General features: G+C 43.9%; 1 protein-coding gene across 1 annotated transcript in view; it reads right to left on the bottom strand.

Moving 5' to 3' along the window:
• Nucleotides 1-5,556: 5,556 nt before the first annotated feature.
• Nucleotides 5,557-14,729, bottom strand: part of ETFA (electron transfer flavoprotein subunit alpha) — an 84,775-nt gene continuing 75,602 nt past the window's right edge. Inside the window, exons 11-12 of the mRNA XM_010330842.3 lie at nt 13,268-13,348; nt 5,557-5,854 (exon numbers count right to left, since the gene is read on the bottom strand). Of these exons, the coding sequence (XP_010329144.2) occupies nt 5,816-5,854; nt 13,268-13,348 (120 nt within the window). The 3' untranslated portion in view covers nt 5,557-5,815. The remainder of the gene's footprint in view (nt 5,855-13,267; nt 13,349-14,729) is intronic.

The following is a 14,729-nucleotide window of genomic DNA, read 5'->3' as shown; positions in this document are numbered from 1 at the left end:
ATTTATAGGTCACCCTTCACCAAGCACTCTAGGAACCTCCCCAACATCAATTAGGCCTCATAACTAGGTATGCTCACCTCCGCCTCCACTGATTAAAGAAGGGGTAGGGGGTTCTGGGACCATGGTATCTGCACCATGCTAAATACAGTACCACAAAAGGCCAATGAGCAGACTGGATCCAGATTGCAGTACAAAGACCCCTGCTTCTTTGAGCAGAGTAGTTCAGAACGGAGGAGTGTCAGGCTAGAAGGGGACTCAGGCACTGGGGACTAGTGCTTGCATTTTCCAGAGAAAGCAGCTTACTTTGTCATGTTCTTGGTACTCCTGTTCTTTGTCCATGCTGGCCTTCTGCCCAGAGTGCCCTTCTTCATCTGGTTGATTTTGCTGCTCTTTCTAAACTTGGTGAGGCTGTCCTATCTTGCTGCCTGCCACTGCAGCCCACCCCAGTCAGGCTAGATTAGGTCCATCCTCTGCACTCCTATAGAGGGACTCAGGATATGGCATGTGGTTGGGAGCCGACTGGCCTGTGGTCACCATTTATAGCCATGAGTCCTCGGGCAAGTGTTTTAAGCTCTGTAGGGTTTAGTTTACTCATCTGTAGAGTTGGGAATACTACTACACCTTGTAAGGTTTTAAGACGTAAATGAAATAACATATGTAAAGGGCTCAGCACAGCATTTTGGGCACGAGAAGCCCTCAGAAACACTTATCACTCTCTATCTACTCACCTCGTATGACACCCACCAATACACTCATAGGTTAAAGCTTGTTATCTAAAAACCTAGTTCACGTTGCCATTTTACAGATGATGAAGATGAAACCTGAAAGGAGAGGGAAGGTGACTAGGGTGCCTCTGGAGCAGTAATAGGAACGGGATGAGAACCCAAGGCTCCTGGTGACCAGTCCACCCAGTGGTCCCCAGGGCCCAGACCCAACTGTCCCCTATGCAGCCCACACTGGGAAGGAAACACAGCTGGAGGTGAGCACACAAAAAAGAAAGCACTCACCTGTCTTTAACCACAGGCCCAGTTAATTACAGGAGACAAAGAAGGTGAAGGCCACACAGGCAAAGCCACCCCAGGGCACCCCTCTCACCAATCCCGACGCCACAGGAAGTAAATGCCAGCTTACGTCACAGAAAATGCCTAATTCCATTGGTGTTCCTTGCTTCTAACGACAAGCCTGCTGTTTTGAGGCAATGCAAACCAGAGGATACAGTCCTGGAGAGGATGGGAGAACCACAGTCTAGTGGACAGGCCAAGTTTTCCAGACCCAGCGTCCAGTTCGGGTCTCATATCTCACTGACTGCCTCTGGTCATTACCTCTCTGCTCATTTCTTCATCCAGAAGGTAGGCATAACAATACACACTTCAGAGGTGGTTGTATTAGAAGGCTATATAATGTACCCAACACATAGTAAGTTCTTAATAAGTAGCATTTGCCCCAAATTCTGGTTTGTGTGCCAGTTCTATCACGTGTGTTGTGACCTGGGGCAAACTGCCTCCTGTCCTGAGAGTCTGATCTCTTGAACGTTTCCTACTCTCTCCCCCACTGATGGGGTGACAGACATGAAAGTGCTTTATAAGCCAAGGATTATCAGCAACTTTTCTTCATTTGCTCCCCACAGAGATTTTTTTAAAACCCCAGAGCTATAAGAAATTGTGGCAGTATACCACGCTGCATGGACTTTTCACAAGGTTATCAGTCAAGCCTCCTATCGCTCCGCAACAGCTAACCAAATCCATCTGCTACAATCAATGTTCTCTGGGTTTTCCAGCCTCTTCAGCCCATTTTTACGTAAACTCAAACAAAAACCCTTAGTGAGAGACAGCATGAAATGCAGTCAAGCTGACCGCCCCCACCCCCAACTTTCAGAAAGAGAGCAGAAAGTACACCTACAGCCGGGGTCTCCAGCCCTGCAGCCCAGCAGACACATTCAGGCGCCGGCGGCAGCAGGGCTCCCACTGCTATCCTGGGAAGAAGAGCCCTGCCTTCTGCTAGCCTCACCCATAGCACTGAACCCATTTTCACAGTCTCCAGGAGTCCATCCCCAGCCAAATCCATCTGGAGCCAGAGTATTCCTGCAACAGCCCCTAATGGCTTCCATCTTCTCCTCTCTCCCTCTATCCTGCATACACCACCGAGTTATAGGCCTTCCTCAAAAACTGTAAATGGCTCCCTGTTGCCAGGGGTGCTTAAGACTTGTTCAGATGGCATACGAAGTCATACAGTTTTTATGGGACACTCTTTAATATACTGATATATCTAACCAACAAGCAGAAAGTATTTTAAATATTCAGTGAAATCCATGATATGTCCCAAGACAAAAACAAAAGCTGCTGCTCTTTGTTCAGATCCACTTGCTACTGTTCGTTTACCCTGGAATCTGCTCACATTCCCAAGATGACAAGGGGTAGCAGCTACCAAAGGTTCAGAAAGAAGTATGCAAGAAAGACTCAAGACTAGGAAACTGCTGACGATTAATTTTTCCTGCAAATCAGGAAAAGACCTGTATGGTGGGTCTATCACAGTACCATTGCTGGTCCAATGGAAAAGGCAGTGTTCCCTGAGGGCAAAGTTTGAGAATCACTGATCTCTAAGAAAAGAGCCACCTCAGCCTGTGAGTCAATGTCCTCTCCAACCTGGCCTCAACTACCTACCACCCTCAACCTCCTCCCTGACCCCAGTGTTTCTGCCCCTCACGTCCTCATGCACCCACGTGAGCTCTGACATCAGTTTTCACTTCTGCTCCCATACACCAATTGAACAGCCCTCACCCACTGAGGAATGGCCGTGCCAGCCTCCTGAGGAGCCCTCTCTGTATCTGCTGTCCATGCTGAGACCTGCTGTCTGCTTTTACTGACATCTCATCTCATCTTTCCTAGTAGCTGCAAAATCCTTGAGGGTAGGGGCTGTGGCTGCAACAGCCTGTACTCTCAGAATCTGGAAGGATATTGTTCTCCCTGTCAAGACCACAAGCTACTTCCGGGAAGTGGCTGGGCTATACTCTTCTAGGTATTTGCTTCAGAGTCCCACAGCACAGCGGGTGAGCCAGAGAACCCATCAGGGAACATTTCCCCACAGCACTGCTGACTGCGCGCGGGACCTGCGGGAAAGCTGATGCTGTCCCCTCTCGACTACTAAGCAGCTGGGTATAGGGCCCTTAACAGGCCTCAGACCTTCTGCAAGTGAAGAGGCTGTCAGCTTCAGCTTAAGGACCTGTTTATCTCTGCCCTCAGAGGGCTGCCCTTCTAACATGCCTCTTTCTGCCCTCCCAAGGACTCTGTACTCTGCCAAAATAACCAGGCCACCAAATTCCCAGAGCTGTGTGAGGTTAATCAAAGACCTCAAAGAAACTAGGGAGAAAGGCAGGAAACCCATATGCAAGCATCAAAGAGAGCTACCCCTAACATCTTTCCCCCATACTGCTTCCAGAGCTACTGCTCTGGATGCTACGGCTGGATATGGGCCGAGTCAACAGGAACTGTTCGGTTTCCAATAAAACAGAGATTAAAAGGGCACAAACATGTGCCTCTTGCATATATAATAGTTTCAATGACTTGCCTCCACCACACATGGCTGCCCTTTCAGGGTAAGCTCTAAGTGGGCACTCAGAGAAGCTTTTGTGTTGAAAACAATCCCACTGGAGGGACTATTCCAGAACACCCATCCCTCCTTCTCAACCAGGAACCTAAATGTGCCCCTCCCACCCAGCACGAAGTGCTTAGTGCTCTTTACCTGAGGCTGCTGTGCAGTCACACTGTCCCTTGAGCTGAGGTGAAGGAGAATCACGTCCTCAGTGATGTTACCACTCTGAAGCCAGTCTGCCTGGTTCCAAATCCTGGCTCTCATTTATAAGCTGTCTGAATTAAGGCAAGTTCTATTACCTCTTTGAGCCTCAGCTTCCCCATCTGTAAAAGAGGGATAATAATAGCAACTAACTTACAGGGTGCTGTAAGAACTGAAGGGGTTTAACATGTGTCAAGTGCTGGGAACAGTGCCTGGTGTATAGTAAGCATTATACTTAATGTTATGATGATGAGCTGTTCCCAGTAAATACCAGTCCAGTGAAGAGCTGCTTGGGGCTGTGGCAGGGCAGCCAGGACAGGAGGGAGCAAAACGAAAAAAGACCAACCAGTTCAACTCTGAGTCAAGGAACCACGCCAAGGCACCGCCCGGGATGTGCCTCCCTGAGCCAGCACACCTTCTACTGGGGGTGCCTCTGCAGCCATCACCTTTGCCATCTCTCCTGTCCACGCCCCCCTCCAACCACCACAACTTATAGTATCCAGTAGGGATGAGGAGTAAATGGAGAAAATCCTGAGCAAGGTTAGCCCTCTTAGGAAGACCCTCAAAGATGAGAACAAGACATAGGAATTACTCTCACAAAGGTGATTCCAGCCATGTGGCCTTGACCAAGTCACTTTACCTTCTTCATTTCTCTGTGCTTCAGCCCCCCCATCTGTACAAGGGGTCTGACCAGATGATCACTGGGCCCAGACATGCTACGATTCTTCGATTCTAACAGACATTACTTGCAAAGAGGCATCATTTTACTGCTCTCATCTCATTAAAAGAAGACTGAAATGCCAAAGATACAACTTTTAAAAGTGTTTCATAGCAAGTGGTTGTGACACAGATCAGGAGGGTTCACTACTCAGCCGGGGAAGGGCCCCAGGCTGGCCAAAGGTATTCTAGCCCCCCCGTCATTTATCACTGATCACTTCCCTTCTCCTCCCTGCTCAATGCTTGATCAAGGTCACTACTCCCACTTCTGCAGATCTGATTCAGGAGGGCAGCCCTCGTCATTCTACTCGCCCACCTACCCAACCCTTCCTGCAGGCCTGTTCAAAGCCTCACCAGCCACTGCTCTTGCGCCTGCACCCACACCAGCTGCAGCTTTGGTGACACTCTTGGACCTCAGCTGTGCCTTGGGCAGCAGAATCAGAGTGCCAGAGGTGACTACACAGGCCTGGGTGCTTCCTAAGAGAGCCCAAAAGAAGCCAACAGAAGGCAAAAGAAAGGCTAGAGCAGTCTCTGTGCAGGATTTTGTGCAGGATTTTGAACATTTATCGTAACATCAAACTATCCGTTTGCATCAGAAGGCCACGCTGTCTCAAAGCGGCCCCTCCTCCACTCTCCCTCCTTTACAGACAAAAGTCCTATAAACTGACAAAACCTTAAAATGAAACGGAAAATGAAATTTACCTTAAGTCAACTAAAATGCATGGAGCCAGGTCAGGTTTAAGTCAGGTCTGCTTTTGTCACATTAACTATGGTTTTCTGAAGACTGGAGTACGTTTAAGGTGATATTCATGCTTTGCAGCCATGCTTTTTTAACTCTGCATTTGCTAATTCAGTTACCTTCTCCTGTGAGATATGCCCTTCAACAATGAGATTAGGTTGATTAGGCTGGTAGGTACAATCATGTTTACAATCTTCCTAAAACAGAGCTCTCCATGAACCAGAAAGGCAAAAAAGCAACAATTAAAAAACAAAAATAAACAAATTTTTACTCCTTTTCTTCAATGTTCTCTCTTTAAGAGACTAGGCATATTTCTGATAGTTTTAAAGCTGTGGAAAAGCTTTATTATAGATTTTATTACAGAATTTTAACATTTCAAAAAATTATTTGGAACCAAAAATAATTAAAAGGAAACATAATAATCCCATAAAAAAGCATTCTGGCATCTGTTAGAAATTTTTCCTCAAATTATGAAATGCAGCTCTCCATGCTTTCCAATGATTGTTATAGTATCCACAAATGTCTATCATTTCCGTGGAATACTTTTTCTTTTTAAGGCATGATCATGATTCATTTTTTCTTCAATATCTCAGTCATTTCAGGAACTACCTGCAAATTAAAAAAAACAAACAAACAAAACGTAAGCAACTAAAGCTTTCACTGTAATACGATCACAGCTCCGTAAGCTGTACAGGGAGGCCAAAAGAAACAACACAAATCACTGTCCAGGCAACGAGGGCCCCTCCTCTCTACCAGGAACCCCCTGGTCCCCTGCAGTTTCTCTTCCCACCCAGGGAGACAACTGTGGACCCAGGGCTGGCAGGGCCTACAGCCCACTCATTGCCTACATGCCTTCTCCCTTTTTTTTTTTTTTTTTGGATTGAGACAGGGTTTCACTCTGTCACCCAGGCTGCAGTGCAGTGGTGCAACCATGGCTCACTGCAGCATCCACCTTCTGGGAATCCTCCCACCTCAGCCTCCTGAGTAGCCACCACACCTGGCTAATTTTTGTAGAGATGGGGTTTCAACATGTTGCCCAGGCTAGTCTCAAACTCCTGGGCTCAAGTGATCTGCCTGCCTCAGCCTCCCAAAGTGTTGAGATTACAGACATGAACCACTGCACCTGGCTACCTTTTGTCTTTTTGACCCAATCACAAATTTCAGGAAGGCACCCTAGAAACAGGAAGCCCAATTTTTCTTGTCTGGATTAACAGTACTGTGTATTTACCTTCGTGTTTTCCTTGGCATTCTTCCTAGCCTTACTGCATTCCTGACTTTCCTTCAAAGTCCACACCAAAGTCTCTAGCTTACTGTCATCACGACTCCTGCCAACCTCCTCTAGTACTTGTTCTCTCACTGTGTTCATTCATTCATCCGTTCATCATTCATTTTCACAAACATACTGGTTGCTTTTCACAGCATACTACTATGATCTGGCACACAGAAATGTGTTACATGCTGAACTTTCAGTATCATCACTCTTTATTAAAATGAAGACCTTGTGTGCTAATGCAATGGCTGGTCAGCAGACAGTAAGAGACCACAGCAAGGGGAAATGGCCTGAGTTGGCTCCCATTTTAAAAAGGATTAATTACTAACCCTTAGTCTTGGCAGTGCAGCAGCTGCAACTGGAGCCTCCAGCACAGAGCTGCTTTGTGACTGCTTGGACAGAGGAGAGCTGCCTTTGGGGGCTGCAGGGAATGCCGCACAGACACTCTGAAGAGTGGCTCAGCCACTTGTGCAAAGTATCAATTACCCAGTCTTCCAAGGGGCTTTCGGCTGCCTTAGCTCACAAAGATCCCAGCTGAACTCGCCACTGATGAATATAGCCTCTCAATTATTTAAGAGAGCTACATTTCCATTAGGTGGAAATAATGTGTTCGTACAAAATTTATTAAGGAAATTGTCGACATGTTGTTTCTTCTGAATGTCACTTTGTCTCTAGCCTGTTAAAAGGCCCATGTTTACCATGGAGCCAGCAGGCATTTGCTCAGGGGTGGCATTAAGTGCTGGCACCACTTCTCCCAGCTTTCCTCAGTGGAGACCATGAGCTCATGCCAGTCACACGGATGACATGCTAACTGAGCTTCAGACGGGACCCTTGTATTTCATGAAAACTAGGATAAAGCCCAACTTCTTTTACCAAGAAGTGAAATACTACTTTGGTTTAGAACATATAACTTTTTAAAACCTTACCAAATCCTTCCTTACCACACTCTCCACAAAAGGGTTGAGAAGATTTTCTCTATCATCTATATCTTTTTTATTATATCAACCACACACTTTTTTTTTCTTTTTTTGAGTCAGAGTCTCACTCTGTCACCCAGGCTGGAGTGCAATGGCATAGTCTCAGCTCACTGCAACCTCTGCCTCCCAGGTTCAAGCAATTCTCCTGCCTCAGCCTCCTGAGTAGCTGGGATTACAGGCACCTGCCACCACACCTGGCTTTTTTATTTATTTATTTATTTTTAATTTTTAGTAGATAAGGAGTTTCACCATGTTGGCCAGGCTGGTCACAATCTCCTGACCTCAGGTGATCCACCTGCATTGGCCTCCCAAAGTGTTGAGATTACAGGCATGAGCCATCGGTGCCCAGCCCAACTGCACACTTTTAAAGCATACCACAGGATGCATTATTTAGGAAAAAGAAAATGCTAACTCAGGTTCATTGAGTGTCTGATGCTCTGAGCACACTGAAAGATCTGGATTCTTGTTTCTATTCTCTTTTATATATTGCAGAGATAGCTCCCTACTTGGTAAGACCCAATAAAAGGCACTTATGCTTAGAAAAAAAAGACAACCTACTGATATAAATCACAATACAAGTATGTTTCACTCATTCACTTAGTACTTCCTCAAGATAATACTAAGGGAAATGCAGAAGCTCTCTGTCACTATGGAAGTGACAGAGGAGTTCTGCCTCCTAGTTGGCAAGAATAGACAGAGGCCTATGAACCACCCAATCAAAAGTGTGCTCATCTTATACTGGAATGTAGGAGAAGGAAAAAAGTATAGCATTAAATGCTCAAATTTAGGAGTTCTGAGTAAGTTTGGATTAAGGAAGATTCAGTGTGGATTAGGAAAATTCAGAACATCAACCTAAAAAGGAAAAGGATTCTAGGCAAAAAACAAGGCACCAGTCAGAGATAAATAACTGTAGGTCCCAGAGACAGTAAAGAGAATGCTAATAGGTATGGAGAAAAGGAAAGAAACAAGGCTTGAAAAGATAGGTGTTTGTTGAGTCCATTCAATGGGAACGGAATAGTCTCTCAGAACAGATAGATGGTGCTGGGACAACTGGATATTCACATGCAAAGAATGAAAGTGGACCCCTACCTCACATCATATACAAAAGTTAACTCCGAAGGGATCAACAACCTAAATATATTAATTAAAATGATAAAACTCATAAGAAAACAGGGTGACTCTTCATGACCTAAGATTTGGCAATGGATTCTTAGATATGGTGCACAAGCAACATAATAAAAAAAGATCAATAAATTGGACTTCATCAAAATTTAAAACTCTCGCGCATCAAAGGGTATTCTCAAGAAGGTGAAAAGCTAACCCACAGAATGAGAGAAAACATTTGGAAATCATATCTCTGATAAATGTTTAGTATCCAGAATATGTAAAGAATTCACACAAGTCAACAAAAAGACAAACAACCCAACTGAAAATGGGTAAAAGAGGTGGACAGACACTCTCTAAAGGAGATCTACAAATGGCCAATGGACACCTTGTCATATGCTTACATGCCTAACATCACTAGATATTAGGAAAATGCAAATCAAAGTCACAATGAGATACCACTTCACACCTACTGGAATGACTAGCATTAAAAAAACAGAAAATTACAAGTGTTACTGAGAATGGGGAAAAACTGGAACCCTTGTGCACTGATGGTGGGTATATAAAGTCATGCAACTTCTATGGAAAGCAGTTTGAAGGTTCTTCAAAAAGCTAAACACAGAACTATCGCATGACCCAGCAATTGTACTCCTAGGTATATATCCAAAAGAACTGAAATCAGGGGCTTGAGCAGATACTTGCCGACCCATGTTCACTATACTATGGATTAGGCAATGGGTTTTTGTTTTGTTTTGTTTTGTTTTGAGATGGGCTCTCATTCTTTTGCCCAGGTTGGAGGGCAGTGGCATGATCTTGGCTCACTGCAACTTCTACTTCCTCCCAGGTTCAAGTGATTCTCCTACCTCAGCCTCCCAAGTAGCTGGGGCTGTTACAGGTGCATGCCACCACACCTAGCTGATTTTTGTATTTTTTGTTAGATGGGGTTTCACCATGTTGGTCAGGCTGGTCTCAAACTCGTGACATCAAGTAATCCGTCCACCTTGGCTTCCCAGTGCTGGGATTATAGGTGTGAGCCACCACAACTGGCTGGCAATGGTTTTTTAGACATGAGACTTACCAAAGTATAAGCAACAAAAAAATAAGTTAGTAAGTTGGACTTCATCAAAATTTAAAACTTTATTTTAAAACTTTTCCTCCCCTTTTTCATAGGCATTGACAAATTTAAAACTTTCATGCTTTAAAGGACACCATTAAGAAAGTGAAAAGACAACCCACACAACGAGAGAAAATATTTGCAAATCAGATATCGGATCAGGGACTTATATTCAGAATATATAAAGAACTTTAACAATTCAAGAACAAAAAGATAATGTCATTTAAAAATTACAAAGGATCTGAATAGACTGTCTCCAAAGAAATATACAAATGGCCAATGAATAGATGAAAAGATACTAAACGTTATTTTCCATGAGAGAAATGCAAATCAAAACCACAATGAGATACCACCTCACACTCATTAGAAGGGCTATATTTAAAAAGACAGTAACATACATTAGTGAGTATATAGAAAAACCAGAGCCCTTACACATTTTTGGTGGGAATGTAAAAAGGGGAAGCCACTTTGAAAATAATCTGACAGTTCTTCAAAATGCTAAACTCAGAGTTATCAGGTGACTCTGCAGGGTCAGGTGATCTGCCCACCTCAGCCTCCCAAAGTGCTGGGATTACAGGCCTGAGCCACTGCACCTGGCCCCCAAACTGCATTTTTAAGGACTGATTAACTTCTCTACTTTTGTATTAATTAAAGACATATATAACTGCACTTCAGAACTTCTTTTTGTTTTTGTGAGACAAGAGTCTTCCTCTGTTGCCCAGGCTGGAGTGTAGTGGTACCATCTTGGCTCACTGCAGCCTCTGCTTCCCGGGTTCAACTGACTCTCGTGCCTCAGACTCTGGAGTAGCTAGGATTACAGGCATGTGCCACCATGCTCAGCTAATTTGTTTTTTCGTATTTTTAGTAGAGACAGGGTTTCACCATGTTGCCCAGGCTGCTCTCTTAACTCCTGAGCTTGGGTGATCCACCTGCCTTGGCCTCCCAAAGTGCTGGGATTCCAGGCGTGAGCCACTGGGCCTGACCACATACTTCAGAACTTCTAAGCTGTATGAGATAGTCATTACCTTAATATGATTCTAGCTAACAGCAAATAAACATGGTATTTTGGTCTGAAGTCTCTCTCTAGTCCAAAGTGGGCTTCCTAAAATACCAAAAGGAACCTGAGAACCTGAAACTGGACGTCAGCTGACTAGATGATTTTCGAGGCCTCGTTCCACTTCACTGTCTCAGGACTCTTTCTCACTGAGATACCGCTTCATGTCCAAACACATGCATATTCTCACGCCAAACCTGGGAGCTGCTGTAAATGCAGGAGCACAGTATGTGGGATCCCATTCCATCAATAATGACTACAAAGCAGCTCCTGCCCCAAGGCAGGTGTCCAATGGAAAAACACTGAAAATTTCCAACTGCTTAACATTTTATCTTTTAGTTTCTTTATTTTTATTTTTTGAGACAGAGTCTCACTCTGTCACCAGACGCTAAGCTGGAGTGCAGTGGCATGATCTGGTTCACTGCAACCTCCGCCTCCTGAGTTCAAGCAATTCTCCTGTCTCAGCCTCCTGAGGAGCTGGGACTACAGGCATGTGCTACCACGCCCAGTTAATTTTTGTATTTTAGTAGAGATGTGGTTTCACTGTGTTGGCCAGGATGGTCTCTATCTCTTGACCTCAAGATCCACCCGCCTCAGCCTCCCAAAGTGCTGGGATTACAGGTGTGAGCCACTGCACCCGGCCAACACTTTATCTTTTTATCATGAAAACCCCCATGTGAGTTGCAATACATAGTACGGACAGAAAAATATAACAAACAAAATTACTTGTAAGTTTACTAAAATATTCTCTTGGCAGACAGAAAAATATAACAAATAAAATTACTTACAAATTTAATAAAATATTCTCTTGAAAAAAAAAGGCAACTACAGTAGACATCTACTTGCAAACATGAATGAGGTTCAGAAAGTATTTTAATTTTGCTTTTAAATAAAAAGAGTATTTATCCCTCTATTCACACCAATAGTAAGAATGGAATTTTTACCACTTGAACAGTTATCACTACATAGAGAAACAAACAAAAAAATATCCTTTTCATACCAGTTCCCCTTCCCACTGGAATATCTTAGTGGGAAATAACTGACATTGTTCTTACACACTTGGGCCAGGCAACATGAGCAGCTGACCTTACCTGAATCCCAAATATCAGATACAGAGCTTCAGGGTCACTGAAGAGGGGGAACGTTTTTCCCAAAATGAGATCTAGGATCTCTGGCAGGGGCCTTCTGAGGGGCAGTATGCCCAACAATGGGCCAGAACAAGAGTCCCATCCTAGTCTCTGCATGCAATCTGAGTTATCACAGAGTAATCGGCTCAAGGCTCCTGCTTCCATCCTTCACTGAGCATGAACATATACTGCAAAGTACCAATGTTGCTCTCCAAGCACACTCACTAGGTTCCTCTAGATCAGGCGCCCCCAAACTTTTTACACAGGGGGCCAGTTCACTGTCCCTCAGACCGTTGGAGGGCCGCCACATACTGTGCTCCTCTCACTGACCACCAATGAAAGAGGTGCCCCTTCCTGAAGTGCGGCGGGGGGGCCGGATAAATGACCTCAGGGGGCCGCATGCGGCCGGCAGGCCGTAGTTTGGGGACGCATGTTCTAGACCATACACAGTGCTGGTGAAGTCATGGAAGTGAGCCAATCTCCTTGCTGAGGAGACCTCCTGAAGCTCTGTTCTCAGGTTGCAACCTTTCCACTGAAGCCCACAGCTCCTCACTGTGGTTCTACATGAAGCGTTCCTCATCCCAGCAAACCCACTTCTCCTAGGACTGGATGCTATTTTCAGAGTGTCAATTCCTGCATGAGTGATTTCTGCATAAGATAACCTAGAAACATGCAGGCAGACCCAGGGAAAAAGAAGAGACCAGGCCATGCATGAGTCATGAGCTTTAAATGTGGCCAAATGAATGCCAGGTGCTCCTCACCTGTAATTAACTAATTAATATCATGAAAATAATTTTTCTCATGGGAAGGACAAATATGGAGGTGATGACAAGATAGAAGGAACGCCCAAAGGTGAAGACTGTGAGGAGTGGGAAGTAAGTGCTCTCCCTACACTTGTCAGCTAAGGAAGACCCTTAACCCTCAGACACAGCAAGCAGAGCCTTCTTACTGAGTCAGGTAAGCTGGATATGAGTGCCTGCTCTCCCCTAGCATTCCTGGCAAGTCCCTGAATAAGGGAGTTTGATGTTAATTTCTTTAGGGTACCTGCCAAATATGATTCTAGCTTCTAATTATTTGAATCACTTTACGTTGTGCGTTAACTTAGCATGGGGATGCCAAAATCCATGTGGATATTTTAAAGACAATTCGGACTCTTTCTTAAAGGGAAAGTTATAATGCTGTATATAAACAACACATATCTACTATTAGAGGAACTTTAAGTAGGTAAAAATTGTGTACATATATTAACAGTACATATACAAACATAGACACACAGACACACAATGTTTTCTTTTAATAGCTTCGTCCCTGACCAATTCTAAGAGTTTCTCAGATGACAATCTAGAAAATAGCAATTTCTCTCCAGGCCAGCTTACCTTAAATAAATCTGCCACTATTCCATAATCTGCCACCTGGAAAATTGGAGCCTCTGGGTCCTTATTAATAGCCACAATTGTCTATGAAATAAAAAACAAAGAGTTTGACTTTTACCAAGAAAACATTCCACACAGACTGACAATTCTAACTCCCCTTACAATATATTAACATTCTTAAAATGTCTACCAAATAAGATTTGATGCATCTGTGTCAATATTATAAATTTATTAGAAATTTCAGGGTTGAAAAGTAATAAAATTATCTCTCATCCACAACTAGCCCATCTCAGTATTAAAGAGTTTAAAATCATTATTTTTTTTAAAGTTCTTCTTTTGACTTATGAAAACATATTAGATTTTAGGTGAAAAAGTAACAGATCTATGCTCAAATCCACAGCCTTTGTAGCACAAGTATTTTGTCCTTCATTTATTATTTTAAAATTATTTTTCTGGAAGCCGGGCACAGTGGCTCATGCCTATAATCCCAGCACTTTGGGAGGCTGAGATGGACGGATTACCTGAGGTCAGGAGTTCGAGACTAGCCTGGCCAACATGGTAAAACCCTGTCTCTACTCAAAATACAAAAATTAGCCGGGCATGGTGGCGTATGCCTGTAATCCCAACTACTTGGGAGACTGAGGCAGGAGACTTGCTTGAACCCGGGAGGCAGAGGCTGCAGTGAGCCAAGATTGCAACACTGCACTCCAGTAGCAAGACTCTGTCTCAACAAAAATAAATAAATAAAATAAAATAATTATTCTGGGACATTCTAACAATATGAAAGCTAAACCGTCTTGTCATTCTATTAAAGGACATTAAAATAAACAACTTTAAGTCCTTATGTACATAGCAAATAGATAAATAAAACAAGCAAATTACTTATATCTCTTGTAAGAGCTATCAAACATGTCTCTTATAAAAATAATATTTTATTTGCTATAAAAATATTCTGAAATGCAGGACAGGTGTGGTGACTCACGCCTATAATCCCAGCACTTTGGGAGGCGGAGGTGGGAGGATCACTTGAGCCCAGGAGTTTAAGACCAACCTGCACAACACAGGGAGACCCCATCTCTACACATAAAAAATAAAAGCTCGTGCCTATAATCCCAGCACTTTGGGAGGCTGAGGCAAGTGGATCACTTGAGTCAGGAGTTCAAGATCAGCCTGGCCAACTAAAAATACAAAAATTAGCCAGGCATAGTGGTGCACACCTGTACTCCCAGCTACTCGGGAGGCTGAGACAGGAGAATCGCTCCAACCCAGGAGGTGGAGGTTGCAGTGAGCCAAGACTGTACACTGCACGCTAGCCTGTGTGACAGAGTGAGACTTTGTCTCAAAAAAAAGAAAAAAAAAAAAGGAAAAGCAGTCACTCAAATCATTCTTTTATTAATATCAGATAGTTTATCAATATAAATAGTTTGATATTCCCCACAGATGCTTCTAACACCACTGCAATTAG

This window comes from Saimiri boliviensis, chromosome 2 (genome assembly GCF_048565385.1).
Source record: "Saimiri boliviensis isolate mSaiBol1 chromosome 2, mSaiBol1.pri, whole genome shotgun sequence".
In the NCBI taxonomy this organism is placed as follows: Eukaryota; Metazoa; Chordata; class Mammalia; order Primates; family Cebidae; genus Saimiri; species Saimiri boliviensis.
The sequence above is the reverse complement of the archived record's forward strand: the minus strand, read 5'-3'. Positions and strand labels throughout refer to the sequence as shown.